This window comes from Triplophysa rosa, linkage group LG6, assembly GCF_024868665.1.
Source record: "Triplophysa rosa linkage group LG6, Trosa_1v2, whole genome shotgun sequence".
In the NCBI taxonomy this organism is placed as follows: Eukaryota; Metazoa; Chordata; class Actinopteri; order Cypriniformes; family Nemacheilidae; genus Triplophysa; species Triplophysa rosa.
The window spans coordinates 27,589,198-27,606,233 of record NC_079895.1 but is presented as its reverse complement, the minus strand read 5'-3'; the positions used below and the strand labels follow the sequence as shown (position 1 = coordinate 27,606,233).

At 38.6% G+C, this 17,036-nt stretch overlaps 1 protein-coding gene across 1 annotated transcript; it reads right to left on the bottom strand.

Annotated features, from left to right (window-relative positions):
* Positions 1-7,510: 7,510 nt before the first annotated feature.
* LOC130555750 (uncharacterized) lies at positions 7,511-8,958 on the bottom strand. The gene is made up of 3 exons (XM_057336205.1): positions 8,798-8,958; positions 8,617-8,719; positions 7,511-8,024 (listed from the first exon to the last, which is right to left on the bottom strand). Exons 1-3 carry the CDS (start codon positions 8,956-8,958, stop codon positions 7,668-7,670), a joined length of 621 nt encoding a protein of 206 aa, XP_057192188.1. The 3' UTR covers positions 7,511-7,667.
* Positions 8,959-17,036: the final 8,078 nt, after the last annotated feature.

The window sequence follows — 17,036 nt, the reverse complement described above, 5'->3', positions numbered from 1 at the left end:
GTCTGAGAGCTGGGAGGGAGCTCTAGAATACTGTAGACATCATCATGATGATCTGGCGTCTCTGAGCTCAAGCAGAAGCATGACTGATGCTCTCAGTAAGATCACAGGAGCTCAAACACAATACGTGTGGATCGGTCTGCGCTTTCTAGCAGGTGGATGGTTCTGGATCAGTGGAGATGATCTTATCCTCAATGTCTGGTCTTCAGCTGGACCGCCTCAATGTCCTGCCCAAAACCAACGCTGTGCAGCTCTGGACAAGAACACACAGACCTGGACACCCAGAGACTGTGAGGAGAAGCTCAACTTTCTGTGCTTTGCATAACCAGAAGATAGTTTGTCGACTGTCTGACATACTGTAAGCACAGTTTAAGTAAAATGTTTAAATGTCTTTGCTAAACTATTATCTATTCATTAAAGGCTGTACATATAAGCTGCACTATTCTCCTGGGTTTCTCTTTATTTTGCCCGATATTTTCTTGTTAAGAGATATTGTGTGGAAAACATTAGTGGGTGTGCAGTTGAATGACATAATTTTGCTCCTCATGACTGTGTTTGTTTTTGGTAATAATCGGCTCAACTGTGGACATCAAATGATGCAATTCATCTACAGTCACCTGTGACATCTCTCTGAAGCTCTTCATATCACATGAGTGTCTGTGTAGTTTCCCTAAAAACCACTAAATATATATTCTATTATGTAGATTAGCTACTTGTGTATATGGTGGAGTGATAATAAAAGGGATTTGATGAAGTGACTGTTGTGTGTTGTATTACATTATATTAGTCTGCATTCATCATGATGGATTACATTTGAAATATATTTTTAATGTATGATGACTATGTACATATGATTTTATGTATTTGATTTCAAATACCTTTTATACTCAAACATGCCATTAAATGCATATTAAGATATGAATCCTAATGGATATTGCGATATTTAAAACTACTAATAACAATAATAATAATGCATTTTAATTAATGCCGCCTTTCAAAACACCCAAGGTCACCTCACAAGCAGGCAAAAAAAGAATAACAGTACAAATCACTACACAAGACAAAAGCACTCAAACACTGAGCATGCACAAATAAAGTGCAGTAAAGAGTCAGCAAAGCATATTATATAAAAGCCTGAGTAAAAAGATATGTCTTAAGATGCGCTTTAAAAGTCTGCAGGCAATCACTATTGTGAATAACAAAGGGAAGGGAGCTCCATAGGCCGGGGGGGGTTTAGCATAGCTAAAAGATCTGGTACCCATGGAAGTTAATCGAATCCGAGGCACCAGAAGAGAAATTTGAATGAACGGGGCAGTGAATCGATTCCAAAAAGAATAGATTCCTTGATTCTGAGGTGTTAGGTATCAAGAGTCGATTCCAAAGGTAAGACATGGATTCCATTAAAGGAAATCGACTCCTCTTTAAAAGCACTTTTAAGTACAGGTGTCAACCCACAGGTGTCAAACTCAATTCCTGGAGGGCCAGAGTCCAGCAGAGTTCAGCTCCAACCACACCTGCTTGGAAATGTCAAGTAATTCTGAAAATCATGATTAGCTGGATCAGGTGTGTTTGATATGGGTTGATGTTAAACACCGATTTCACGGGTCAAATCATTCAGTCACATGTCAAGAAAAGTTAAGACTTCAAAAAACTAATGGATGCAATCTAGAATTGTGGAAATGCAATGGTGACATGGAATATTCTTCATCGATCCATGAAACAAAAGTTATGTTTGTGCACAATGTGTCAGGGACCTCTTACCCTGCTCCTGGCGAGCTGCCATTCTGAAGATTTCAGCTCCAACCTCAACAGTGCAGACTGGTGTTGAATCACAATCATCCAAGCTTAGAAATATGCTGTGAGATTACACGCAGCTCTCTTCACGTGCACACTGAGCTCAGCGGTCTGTTACACAGTCAGTCAGTCAGAAAAGAAAGATTAACATAAATATGTACTATTTATGTGGATTTATTTACTAATTTGAACTAAAGCATATTGCAGTGATCTCCAACCCTGCTCAAACAAACCTGTCTGTCATTATAACGCAACCCTAGACATGTTGATTAGCTGCTTCAGCTGTGCAAGGTTGTGACAGGAAATATTAACTTCATAAAAGATTCTAAACCTACCAAACTTACCAGAGCCTGTCAGACATTGATATACTCTGCAGAGGTGGAACGTGGCCCTTTAGATTGACAGCTGCCCCTGATAGTCCCAGATTTGATTACCCCGACCCTAAACGGCCAAAAAAAAAGACGTCACTGTAACAAAAATGACAATTATTACAGTTAATATGCCATGAATGCACAATTTCACTTGTGCCTTGAATAGCATTTTCAGACTTCTAGATTTACAGACTACATGATTATATGGGTTTGTAAGGGTGGTTCCACTATAGTGGTTCAGGCTATAGGGATGCCGAAATGACTAAAGAAACGTTAACAGCAAGATGGTACAGAACTGTGTATTTGTCAATTTCCACCCTTCTGCCACTTATACCAACAACGTAGATAAGTGCAGTGATTATAGCTATATATGTGGCAGAGCGCTGCTATAACGTGACTATATTGTAGTGCAATATGGAGCGTTTAAATATTAACATAAAACCAACACTAGTCTGCAGATTTGTAAATGAAAGTATCTAATAACAGACTTAAATTGAAGTTACATGTGAAATGGTTACAAAATAATTGCACAACTATAAATGATACAACTAACAGTTTCCAAATGTATGAGATATTACCTGAGAGATTGGATAGAAAAGAGAAGGTTTAGAAGAATCAGAGGAGAAGAGCCAGAGCTCCCAGAGAGGAGAAAAGAGAGCCCAGGGCTTATCTTACATTTCCTTTTTATCCTTTCCTTGACCATGTGACTAAGCTAAATATGAAACATTCAAATTGACCAATCTGGACCACCTTAAACAACCACTGTACTGGTCCCACAATAGACAAACATCTGGGCCTATAGCGCTTGATCACCATCTCAGCACCCCTGTCATCTTTACAAGAGCAAATGATGCCTTTTGGGAAGATAACAGCAATAAATACTTCCAGCTCTACAGGCTGAACAGTGAGAGTGGTGGGCCAGTCAATGAAATTGGAGGCTGATCTTCATCAAACCTTAATTTGTTTTCAACAAAAAATGTGTCTTTAAAAAGGATACCAAGTACATTTACAGGGCACTGGCTTTAGTTGGAAAGTATATGCAGACTGTTCAACAACATTTTAACAAACAAAGCAAATCTTTAACACATTACATACGCAAGATTGCTACCATTCAATACACAAATTAGGCTATACATAAAAAACATGAAGAAAGATTTGACCTTGGACAGATACAGATGTAACTTTCCCAGCACTGCCATCTCAGTATAAATACGTGTTAATCATTCATGGAGAAGTGGTGAAAATAACCTTATTTTAAATGTAGAACAATAACGAGGGGTTTTAAAACAGCTGTAAATGGAAGGATACAGGGACATTTTAAGGATTCTGACTTGTGACGATATGAAACAAAGCACTTCTGTATCCCTACTGTTTAAAACCTCACATGTCATTTCAATAAAGCTAGAAGTAAAAGTTTGCAACGATATGAAGGACTCAAGACAACAGGATTAAGAGCCAGACAGGTATTTGTTCACAGAAGTTGAAACAGACAACAGCAGGCGAGTATGAATGTAACAGAGTCTTTGGGAATGCAGGTATGGCAGGGACAGAGTTCTTTGTGTTACCAGGAGTTGGTGAACGGGAGAGGTGCAGACAGCCAGCCACTGATCGGTTTGGGGAACACTGGGAATCGCAGAAGAAATCCAGAGCACTGAGAGCTCACAGTGAACACGAAGAGTAAGTAGGAGAACACTGGGAGATAGCTGGAGACACGCGGTAAATAGGAATCCACACACGCACGCACAAGTCCTTTTCCGGAGGGGAGATGGGACAATGTGGCTGCTGGGGAAGTGGCTGGCTTACAGTAAGTACTTGGTGCGTAGAATGGGGATGAGCTGCAGGTGCTGGCTAGGATTCCGGTGAGAGTGAGCGTGGAAGTGGGTTGGAGCCTGGCGTGTCTGTGACAAAGTTGTGGCAGATATCTCAGATTTGCAATGCTCCTCAATATCACAAAGAGATGGTAAATAAAGCAGTGCAAGAGAAAGAATAAATCTGTGAATTCAGTGTCAAAAATCAATATAATCTAAACCGGTAGGATCATTTTACAATGTAAAAAATACCCTGCCAGATTGTCCTACCAGTTTAAAAAACACATAGAATGAGTTTACGGCATAAATACGCTATCAGATTATCCTACCAAATAAACGTGTAGGATTAGTTTACAGCACAAATCGTCCTACCAGTATTAAATAAATATGTAGAATAGATTGTGGTAGCAATATAAAATAAACAGGTACTTATTTTACAGGGCAAAAAAAGATTGATGTAACATTGATCTGACGGGTAGTGTGAAATTTCAGGACACCCACTGCACACTTTTAAACCAACTTTGACAAGTGGCCAGTTCCAGAAATGTTACCTGATGGTTTCAGAGGGACGATCTCAGTGGCTGACCGGACGAACTGCAAACACTGAAGATGACGGGCTCGATGCTGTTGCTACCACAGAATCAGATTGGAGAGGTTTTGTGTCACGGTTGGTGGCGTGGAAAGGACCCAATTGCAGGCAGGCAGTGGATGAAGGGGTTAACAAAGGATATTTATTATAAAAAACACAAAACAAAAACCCCCGATGGGGTGCAAAACAAAACAGGAACTACGAACACGGAAACAAAACAAGAAAACAAAACACTTCCCACGAGGGGGCAAGAAACAGAACTAAATCAAAAACGGGACACGACAAATTAACACGAGGCAAAACGGGAAACAGCCACAAAATCCAACAGCCACAGTGTAAGTACAGGACCGATCCACAGGACAACATGCACATACAATGACCGACACAGGACAATGAAACATGAGGGTATTATATAGGGAATACAAACAAGGGATAATTAACACAGGGCAGGTGTGGGTAATAAAACACTCAGGGAAAGATAACAAGGAAACAAGATGGCGGGAACAAAGACGCGGACCGGAGAGAAAGAGTATGGCAAGAATAAACATGACATGAAGAAGCAGAGTCATGACAGTTTTGAGCAGGAAAACAAGTACTGAGGGTATACGCTAATATAGATCTTTAGAAGCTGTAACACGCAAACAACGCTGTGGAAAAAGTAAGCAGACGGCGTATACGAGCGTATGGCCCACACTACACCACTGATTTGAATGAGAGTCTGATGGTGTTGACACAACTTTAAAATCTTATGAAACACGCCCATGTCTTTGAAAAACAACATTGCTTTGATATGAGATATTATTAAATGTTGCTTTTTATAGAACAAGCTCTTTTTCATCATTGAAAACATTTTTATCTATTTTATTGCAGATGCATGATTGAACCCTTCTCTGTGGACACGATGTTTTAGAGAAGATAATAAGTGTTATAGATTTAACAGTATAATAAAACAAATAACTTGAATAGGATAACTGCGTTAAAAACGTTCTATTATAAATCCCTCATAACATCTACAATTGAAAACATTTTCAATGTTAAACCTAATAGCACTTGCAGTTGCTGGAAGTGTTTTGTCCCGAGAATCAATTGTTGTGCTAAAAGATCTAGGAAACCCATGCAAAACTGTTTTCCTGTCGAATTAAAATGTGTCTTTCTTAGAAGTATTGTTAAATTCATTTGACTGAGGACAAACAAATGTCAGGTGCATGAACGATAATGGGTCAACTGCCTGACAAACTAGCCACGGGTGTGCCAGGGTGTGCCGGTGCCACCCAAAGTGGCAGATGGCAGACCTAAAAATAAATGCAGATTTTTTGAAAGTCTTAAATGAACCCTTTGGCGCGTATACGATCACACCGGTGTGATTAGAACATTCGGCGCTTTGGCTGGCACTGAGCCAGAGACAGACTTACTCAAGCCTCGCACATATCACAACTATGCAGTGCTTTCAATCACATAATGTTTATTTTAGGCTTCATACATTTAAATTCACGTGCTGTAAATGCGGCACAAACAAACATGACTGTTAGCTCAACTAACGCGATCATTATAAAAGTGTTTAAACAACAAAACACATTCATATACACATATTTGACAATCGGAATATCAGATATTTCATATCATAGTTAACAAGTTTGTGAATATTTTGAATTAAAAAAAAAATACGTAAAAGCAACACATCAGTCATACAGCTGCTGTCGTTCTGTGGTGCGTCTGTCACCTGATAAGCAGTCCCGCGTCGCCATGGAAATATTAAAGTGATAAGTTCTAACGGTTGCCTTGGAAAAAAAACTCACACCAGGGAGTCATTCTGAACATTTTAAACTTACGTGTGAAAGGGTTTTCATAAAAAAATTATACTCGTGCTATTGTTGTTCACTTACAATATTTATGGATATGTGGCGAGTTTAGTTTTACACATCAGCCCAGTGTATCCTCTAACGTTACATGCAGAGTTGGGTTTTTGCACTTTAATCTGTTAATAAATGTGGCACACCCAGAGTCTCTTTTCCGGCTACGCTACTGATTTATAGCTTCACTGTTATGAAAGTAAATTATTGATGCATTCTTTTGTTAAAGTACACTTTGCTGACAAATCATTTCACACCTTTTCCTAAACTATTAACTATTTATTGAAGGCGGTACACACACACTGCAATTTTCACCTGTTCTTTCTTTTGCCTCACTTACTTTTTGATAAGAGATATCATGTGAAAAGCATTGGTGGGGGTGCAGTTGAATGAGACAATTTTGCTCCTCATGACTGCAGGGTTTTTTCTGCATAGAATATGTTGCCAGACTTGTCAGGTGTCTTCACGGACATCACTAACAATAGTTGAACTCAGTGGATTGTCTTTTGTTGCCTTCAGTTTGCCATTATGATGTTTCATTATCGGCACCACAGACATATATACACACAGCACACATTGGCCGCTTTGGTCCGCTGTGGTGCTACGTATGTAAGTGGTGCTGACATTACAGTTCTGACAAGACTGCTGCAAAGTCTGGCATTGCTAAAATGTGGGATCATTCTTTGATCATTCTTTTGTCATAAAAGTATCCCCCTCCCCAAGAGACATTAAAGGAGACCTAAGTGGGGGTTTACAACACGTCCAGGCTCTTGATAACAACATGTCTTATCAGAGGACCAGCATGGCGTGCAGCCAGAGACATTCCGGGCTGTATTGGGTCTGGATTCTCATCGTTGCTCCCCCAACAGGACATGTATGAAGTCTCTTGAGCTTTAAAGAGTAGGGAATAAGAGAAAAGTCCCAGTTGACAAAACCAGACTAAACTGTCATTTTAGTAGAAATATGTATATAACCCTGTTTTATGTTGCTATTTTAACTCACCTGTAACTAGTAAATGTTTAAGTTGGATTAAGGTTCTGCTGGTATTCATACATCTAAATGGCTTTATTCTTAATGTGTTTCAAACCCTGTCATATGCTAACTGATCCTGATCACCACCAGGTGATGTATGTTATAGTACTATAATTTGAATCATAGTCTTTCTGTAATCAATTTCAGTTATTGGATGCAAATTGTCCACACTGACAGAGCTATGCATATGTAGTGCTTAGAGAAACAAAGGAACTTTTTAACTTTGCTATTCTCTCCTCTCTACCTCTCCTTGCTTTACTTGCACTTGTGTGGTGATGAGGATCTTTAGGAGAGTGACAGTCTCTGAAAAGACTTCTTCAAGATTGTTCTCCTTAAACAGCTGCAGTAGGTCCACAGCACCACAACAGGTTCTGAACTCTTCCTTGCAGTAGATGAGACTAAGCTCTGTCTCTAACTTACTCCCATTGAGCACTGGATAGGCCTTCAAAGTCCTACTCAGTGCATCTTCAGGAAACGCCACTGTGTACTGTTCAAACCTGTCTGCTTGCAGCAGGGTGGCACTAACGAGGTGGCTTGTGAAGCAGAACCGTTCCATGGTGTGTTGGAGTATGGTGTCACAGACCTACAGAGTGAAGGACAAAAACAAAAATGATGTAGTGATGACAAAATGTCAATTTCAACTGCAACATGATCAGTTGTAAGTCATAGAGAGACGGAGACCAGTTTCAGTGTTTGAATCCCTGATTTATCCAAACTTCATACATATGGACTAGACAAACATGCCAAGTTTCATGAACTTCTGATGCTTAGGGCGCTAATAGCATTTTTTTATTATCAGCCATTTTCATATCAATCAGATAAAAAGGGCACACCACTAGAGGAAACCTAAGAATAACAAATCTATTTAGATCACTATTTAAAGACTATGAAAATGGTTAAATAGATTGACTTGTAGTAAAATATGCATTGCAAATAAATGTAGTATAGTTTCATAAAGTTTAATAAAGCCCAATATCAAAGGATCTACTCTTTGCTACAATATTTAAGCAAAAAAATTATAAACTCAAAGACATGAGAACACATTTAGTACCCAAAGAGGGTAAATGAAACCATGCCGTTTAACTTGTTGTTAATATTTACTTTCTTTTTGATAGCTTCCTTTGATAGCTTTTCTATGAAAAACTGCAGAGTAACAAGGACTACAATAAACTTACCTCTGTTGCAATCCGTTCATGGACGTCTGGACTAAGCAACCGCCGCCTCTTTGGTTGAGAAGCTCCTTCACTGCTTTGGTTAACCAGAGAATGGAGAGAATTTCTGCAAAGGATTAAGAAAATGTATGACTAATAACAATAATAATGATAACAAATTCAAAAGAAGGAATACAGCTGCTACCTGATCTTCTGTATGTCCTGCTGGAACTGCTGGATGCTCCCCTTAATGTGGACTGAATCTATGTCCTTCTTCTGGAGTTTGGCATAGAGGATGTCCACGTGTGGCATGATGTTGTGGAAAAGTTGCAGAAAAAAATTAAAATCCTGATCCTCCAGCAGCATGGCAAAGCCTCCTGCCTCTCTGGTGGTAACAGGGTCAAAGTCACCTGAGTCTCGAATAGTTTCAAAACAGCGAATGAGGCCCTCTCTGTGCTCAAACACTGTATTGATGGCACGGCTGTGGAAGTTCCATCTAACACTGCTTGATGTTGGTAGTCTATGGGCAACTACTTTATCAAGAACATCTGTGCGCTTGGGTGATCTTGAAAAAAAGCTGGCAAATCCTCCAAGGTTAGAAAAAAAATTCTAACTTTGGGTATGTGAGAAGTGGCCTTTTGCATTATTAGATTGAGCTGATGAGCATAGCAGTGGATGTAATGGGCATTTGGGTACACATCTTGAATCTTCCTTTGAACACCTGCAGTGGCACCTCTCATCACGCTGGCTCCATCATACGCTTGGGAGATGAGTTTACTCTTCTGATCCTCTGGAAGGATGACAGTAAGATGCTCTTTTAGTGCTGTAGCGATGGAATCAGCTGTAGTTGAATGCAGATGAATAAAAGCAAAAAACCTCTCCTGTACGTTGCTTTTGCCATCAATGTAGCGCAGCACAAGCACAAGTTGGCACTGTGTGGCAATATCGGTGGTCTCGTCGGCCTGGATTGATAGAAAATCGCTGTTTTGTGCTTCTTGGATTATGTGTTCCCTCATAACAGACAACATACAGTCCAACAGCTCGTTCTGCACGGTTTTCGAAGTTCCCTTAAACACAGAGGCATTCTCGAGGTGCTCTTTCAAAACTCCATCAAGAGAAGCAACAAAGTCGACCAAGCCACGGAATATCCCGGGGTTATCTGAGCTCTCGCTCTCATTGTGGCCACGCAAAGCCAGCTCAAATGCGCCACAACATTTGACACAGTCTATTATTCTAGACAGGATGTGTCGATTTTTTGTGACCTCTTCATTGTGCCTTCTAATGCCAATCCTGTAGCCTTCATCTAGCTGTTCAGCAATGCTAAGCTTCCCAAAAAACTGGAGCCTCATAGCGTTGTCAAGATGGCTGCGGCTACTTTCATGTCGCTTGCACTTATCAGAGAGATGTTTTAAATCGCAAACCCCTGTTGTTGTCCACAACGTTTCGGTGCCAAGACTTTGAAACAGCAAACAGGGAAAACAATAAAAGGCATGACTTACATCGCATCCAGCTAGCCAACTCCGTTTTCCATAAGAAGTGCCGGAAAAGCACCGAGTGTAAGATCGACCGCGATCACTTGACTGCTGCTGAATTTGCAAGTTGGGTCGATCTGGTCCAAGCTCCTTGATCCGTTTTTTTTTCTTCATCCGAACGCCTTTGGAACGGGTATTCTTGTAAAGATAAAACCAAATTTTCTTTCATCTCGAGATAATTTCGCTTGCTTCCACGTTAATCAGTACCTGTCAGTCAAATGACAATCTGCTGAGCGGTAATGAGAGGCGTTAAGAACGGTCCAATCACATGAGGCCAAAAATATAAAAACAATATTGATTCGCTTACAACAAAAGTGGGAGGGTTTGGGGCGCAGAGTGCTGCGCCCCAAGGATGATTTGAAACAAGCCAATTAGAGCTCAGCCTCAAATCACATGCTTTTCAAAAATGTTCGTGCCTACATACACACTCGTTTGTCCGGCGCCCCGCACACGTATGAACAAAATACAATTTAGATTTTTTGATTTTTTAATAAATGATAATTTGACTAACGGTGGAATAGTACGACTAAATTATTTTATTACGTTATTAATTTGCGATATATATTAAACTTATTGTTGGCATATTAAAGTAGCTTTCTTCTCTGGATAACTTTAAGGGGGCGGTGCCCCAGCACCCCCTATTGACCGGACGCCACTGCTATTAACATGTAGAGTATAAATACCCATATAGGTTCACTCGTGATGGTTTCTGTGTTTACTGCTCATGAATAATGTCCCTTAAACCTGCTCTAAAACTGTGAAGAGATGCATTGTTCTCAAAGGCCAGACAATAAACGTTTTCGTTTTTTATTCACAAAAACACAAAATTTCTCAAGATTTTGTCTGTTTTATGTCTGTCTTGCGGAGATTTTGCAGTTTGTAAAGTCTCTTAAACTCATTGATAACAATAAAAATAACAAGTTTTTCAAAAACCAGCCAGTCCCCATAAGCGTATGAGCGTTTCAAACGTGATTCATTTCCTGATTATGTAGATCAAGTATATGAAAATAATCCATGTGAACCAATGCAGAATAAGAAAAACTAATGTCATTCCGGTAACACTTTACATTAAAGGACTCATCGGATGAGCACTTTCAACAAGTTGGTATCATTTATTAGGGTCTTCATGAAATGTCTGGAACATATTTTGCTTAAAAACACCCAATGGCTGTGTAAACAAAACCCTTCTTGCCTCGTCAAAAACAGCTATGCTCGCAATGAGATACAGCGCAAATGATTTGAGATGTTTAAAACGAAACTAACCGCAGTGTTCGCCCCTGTTCATTAGCAAAACAAACAGCTTGTCGCAGCTGAACAGATTAACGCACATGATGTATTAACATATATACAGCTAAACTCCAAGTGCTCATTTGCCAAATAACATATAAATATAGAGTAAGTTTAACACTGGCTTTAAATGTTCTATTTAGCCCATGACTGACTTAGCTCCCTTCGCTATCATATGCTAACATTATCCTCCTATATAAACGGTACATGTACGTCAATTCAGACTGTTGATAAATATTACTTACATCGGCAGTTTTGTCTCGTTCAGTCGGTCTCGATCCCTCTTGAGGAACAACTTTGAAGCTAATCCTGATTGTACTGTCCCAGGTTGATAAAACACTGCAGCTTGAAGTGATTCACGCAAACAAGCAGGTTTTTACTTATGGTTTCTGAGGGATTTCCACTAAAAATAAAATAAATCCACTCCTGTCTCTTCCGAGGTTAGGACACTGTGCAGCGACTATTTTGCATGTTGCATGTTGTCCACGAACTTTAGCCATGGCTTCCCGTACACTGCTGTCGCTTGTGAAAACAACATGGGCGGCAGCGCTGTGGGTGGAATTGTGTTGATTAAGGGGCGGTAATATTATAATAAGATCCTGCTTTTACGTCACAACAGGAGCGAAATCTGAACGGCTGGATTTCTCACATGCTTGCAGGGAAAGGCTCATCAAAACAAACTTACTGGGATCTTGTTTTTGACGTTTTCTGGGTTGCTAGATGCACCGGGGAGCCGATTATAGCACTTAAACACAGACTTTTTTTATTTTCATCCGATGGATGAAAGGTACCCTTTATGAAGCATTTATAAATGTGTTCATTAATGATTAATAAGTCGTTTACACATGCATTATAAAGCAGTTATAACTGCATGAATAAAAAGGGTGATTCTAACAAAATACCTGCCAAATAGTGAGCAGGTATAAGATAAACAACATAACACCCTACAGTGTCCAGTCTGAAAGCCTATATTGCAAACAACATCAAGATAATAATGAATCTGTTTTCGAATAAAATTAATAATTAATAAAACATTTATAACATGTGAGTTAAAATGGCTCACTATTTGGCGGGTATTTCGTTAGAATCACTCTTTTTATTCATGCAGTTATAACTGCTTCATAATGCATTTGTAAATGACTTATTTATCATTAATGAACACATTTATAAATGCTTTATAAAGGGTACATTAATGTAAAGTGTTACCGGAATGAAATTCGTTTTTCTTATTCTGCAATGGTTCCAGAGAACCAATTATAGCACTTAAACATGGAAAAAGTCTGATTTTCATGAAATGGCCCCTTTAAAAGCATCATCACTTTTACATGTCTTGACACATTTTTATGGTTTACAATCTACTGTATGTGGAGTAAAACATGTCTCTGGTTACTTAAAATCTTGTCATAAGGAATTGTGAAATATCCATTAATTGTGCCTGCTATTCGTGTTATTCATCCACTAATGGCAGCATGTTTAGTGATATGTTACAGGGACAGTTCACCCAAAAATACAATTCAGTCATTATTTACAGTACTCACCCTGGCATTGTTCCAAGTCTGTATAAGTTTCTTTGATCTGATGAACATTTGGAAGAATGCTTGTAACCAAACACTTCTTGGCGACCACTCATTCTTGGCAGGCAAACCACTTTACTGCTCCACTCATCATACCCAAGTCACCCTAGTGCACACTTTAGACCATTGCCTTATCACTCTTGACCTCAAGCTGACGTCCCCAGACACATTAATTTGTGATAAAATAAAAACTACTGAAACGAATGTGTGTTTTCCCCATGTTAAAAAACTGGGGTGTCTGACACAGACGACCTGTCGGTGGGTCCCGGACTGAAACGTTTGGGAACTCCCTCCTCATTAATGACAAACATGACTTATCAAGTATGCAGGAGAAACAGATGGAAGAATACACATTGGTATTTTCACTTATTACTTCAGCCATTGCCAGGTGGGATACAAATATATAATAAACTTTCAAAATTTTGTTTTGAACTATACATTTCATGAAACTACAAAGTTGTGACTTTTTCCATTTATTTGAGACAAGTTTTCTATCAAATACAATGTAATTAAACTTGCAAAATAGAAGATAGCAACCGCATATCGAGAACAATAAGGACGAATACAGCAACAGAGCGCAATTAAGAGCTCAATGTTTGGTACATGTATGACTTGAGTAGCCACTTTTCAAATATTTTCATCATTTTATTGAAAATAAATGCCTTTACGATCTGATATATGTGATGGGGAAATAAGGGAAATAAGTGACACACACTTTGCGCTGTAAGCCACTGGAGCCGCTAACACTTTTTCTATTCCGATCTGAAACTGGTGGGCGGAGTTAGTGTAAATAACCTCTGCTGACAAGGCAGGCTAATTGCATTGAAAATAGACACTCTGTATTTTTTATTTCTTCCAATGAGTGCTGGGGACAAAATTTACTTTGGCTAGAAGTGGTGGGGACATGTCCCACCCGCAAATTACACCTGTGCTGACCTTTGTTTTCATCAGTCTTTCCTCTCTCCCTTCTCCTCTAAGGTCTTTATCTCAAGTGAAAGTAAACTATTTCTCACAGTTCTCAAAAGGACCGTCTGAAGATCTACCGCACAAGATATTTGTGGAAAATATAAGAATTTGTGTTCCAAAGATGACCAGAGGCCCTGGGGTTATTTTTATGTTCATTTATGACAGAATCTTTATTTTGCTCAGCTTTTTCAAGGATCGGCTAACACACAAACCGCTTCAGCTTTGTCATGTCTTGCATGTGTCCTGACACACTTAAAAATGTTTATTTTTTGTTCAATCCATCAAATATTTGTAGATTTTTGGAATTTGCTTCACTTGATTGAGTCATGAATGTAATTGGAAACACTGAGTGTCCTCTGTGACATGTGAAAGGGCACATTAGTCAAAATACACCACATTTACATTTACAGTCACCCACACTTTGCTTAAAAAACAAATTGAAACCACAAAATCTGAGGAAATCAAGCAGTGTTCGCTGAGGTCTATCCAAATGTATGAAACTTCTCAGTCTGGTTTCAGGAAGTTATATCATACAGAACCTGCCCTATTAAAAGTATCTGATGATATCTTTCTGGCTTCTGATGGTTTCTGGTGGAAATGTTGTCACTTTGATCTTAAGCTTTTAATCTGGTTGACCACTATGTATTTATTTCTCATTTAAAAATATCACTCTTAAGGAGCATGTATGATAAGGTTTCACTTTAACTTTACTTAGTGTGTAATATAGCTGTTTGAACATAAACAACATCTGCAAAGTCATAACGCTCATACTTCACAGCAAAGGGAGATATTTTCTTTGACAGAAATCACCTTTTCACGAGTATAATGATGCGTTCCAGACAACTCGGTTTTCGCATATCATATCGTAAAATATCCGACTTCTGACCTCAACATGTTTCAGTCAACCACGCGTCACATTCACATGTGTACCACGTGATAAGGCATTTGTTCCTAAACAGTTTCTGGATATATTACCGTTCATGCTCATATATATTACATGTTGTAAAAGTAGTTCTTGTGAAAGTTTGAACTTTTCTTGACTATGTGTTATTGAATCTGTTCAAATGTTATTCTAAATGCATGATGTGGTTTACATTTCAATCGTCTTTTATGTTGTTAATGTTTGGTCAACCTCCTTCTTCCTGTAAAAGAAAGAAAGAAAGAAAGAAAGAAAGAAAGAAAGAAAGAAAGAAAGAAAGAAAGAAAGAAAGAAAGAAAGAAAGAAAGAAAGAAAGAAAGAAAGAAAGAAAGAAAGAAAGAAAGAAAGAAAGTGTGTTTCTTGACAAATCTTAATGAGATATTTTCAATTCAAAACCACAAGACTCAACATCTCTATGTTAGTTTCTTTTTGTAGATATGACTGTCAGTGCATTAAACTTTTCTTATAACTTTTTCTTATTTTACTTACATCTGAAAATGTATGTGAACAGTCAGCTTCACCTCTTTTCATTTGATTGCTCTCAAATACTTTTATTTGGATATAATGCACACCATTACACACGACTAAAAAACTGTCCCTGTATTTCAAGTTTAACGTCTTTTTAAATATCATTAATTAAATATACAACAACATTTTTGTGACAAGAAAATAATAAATAAAATAACATTAGAGATGAATTCATGTAACATTATGTTACTAAAATTACTAAAACAAATTACATATGAGTTTATTCTCATATTAATATGGCTTTATTCTCAAAATAAAGTGTTTTTAAAGTATGTGGGACAGAAATTTGCTATTTTTTAACTGTGTGTTTTTGTTCATCTAAACCAAAGCTCTCAAAAATAAGCCTTTCTCATCTGTTGTGCTGTGACATTGTGAGAAATGAATGGGTTGTAAATCCAGGCATCTTTTTCCTGACCCATGCATTACAGTAAGTCAATTTATCTGATGAGTTTACAATTTAAATAAACTTATTAAGCTATATATAAAAAGATAACAATAACTGACTCTGTCTTTTAGATACAGCAGATTAAAGATACATTTATATCAGTGTTTAAGAATCAGATAAAATATTATTTATTAATAATCAACTGCACGAAATGAACTAGGAAACACATGCACTGTTGTTTTCGTTTCAGATTAAAATTTGTCTTTCTTTGAAGCATTATCAAGTTAATGTGTGATTGTGATTGGTCACCTGCACCTGACATGTGTTTGTTGTGTTGTGATTGGACTGTGTCACTGTAACTCTTTTGTGATTGGTTGTGTGTCAGTTGAAGTAAGAGAGAGTCACAGTTGTGTCTTCATCTTCAAACTCACAAAACCTCTTGACTGGGTAAAGATGAAGACTACACTCACTGTGCTCCTCATCATCCAGCTCTATGGACTCGCCTCATGTGCCATTAAACAACATTACTTTATAGATGAGAAGAAGACAAGGCCTCAGGCCAGGCAGTATTGCAACGCCTCCTATACAGCTCTGTCCACCTTCCTTAATGATATTGAGAAACAACTATTTTTAAAATATGCAGTCAGTCAAACCTCTGATGCCTGGATTGGACTCAACAAGTCTTCTGGAACCTGGAAGTGGGCAACAGGTGAAGTTACAACACAAATCAGCTGGGATGCTGGTGAGCCGGCCAATCATTTATGTGCTTATTTACACAAAGACAGTAAGAAACTGCATGATAGAGATTGCACTTATACTTGCACCTTCTTCTGTATGACAGTAATTGTGAATACTGTGATGGTTCAGCAGTCTGAGAGCTGGGAGGGAGCTCTAGAATACTGTAGACATCATCATGATGATCTGGCGTCTCTGAGCTCAAGCAGAAGCATGACTGATGCTCTCAGTAAGATCACAGGAGCTCAAACACAATACGTGTGGATCGGTCTGCGCTTTCTAGCAGGTGGATGGTTCTGGATCAGTGGAGATGATCTTATCCTCAATGTCTGGTCTTCAGCTGGACCGCCTCAATGTCCTGCCCAAAACCAACGCTGTGCAGCTCTGGACAAGAACACACAGACCTGGACACCCAGAGACTGTGAGGAGAAGCTCAACTTTCTGTGTTTTAAATAACCAGAAGATATTGGGTCAGCTGTCTAATATACAGTTGCCTAAAGGTAAAACAAATGTGGCAT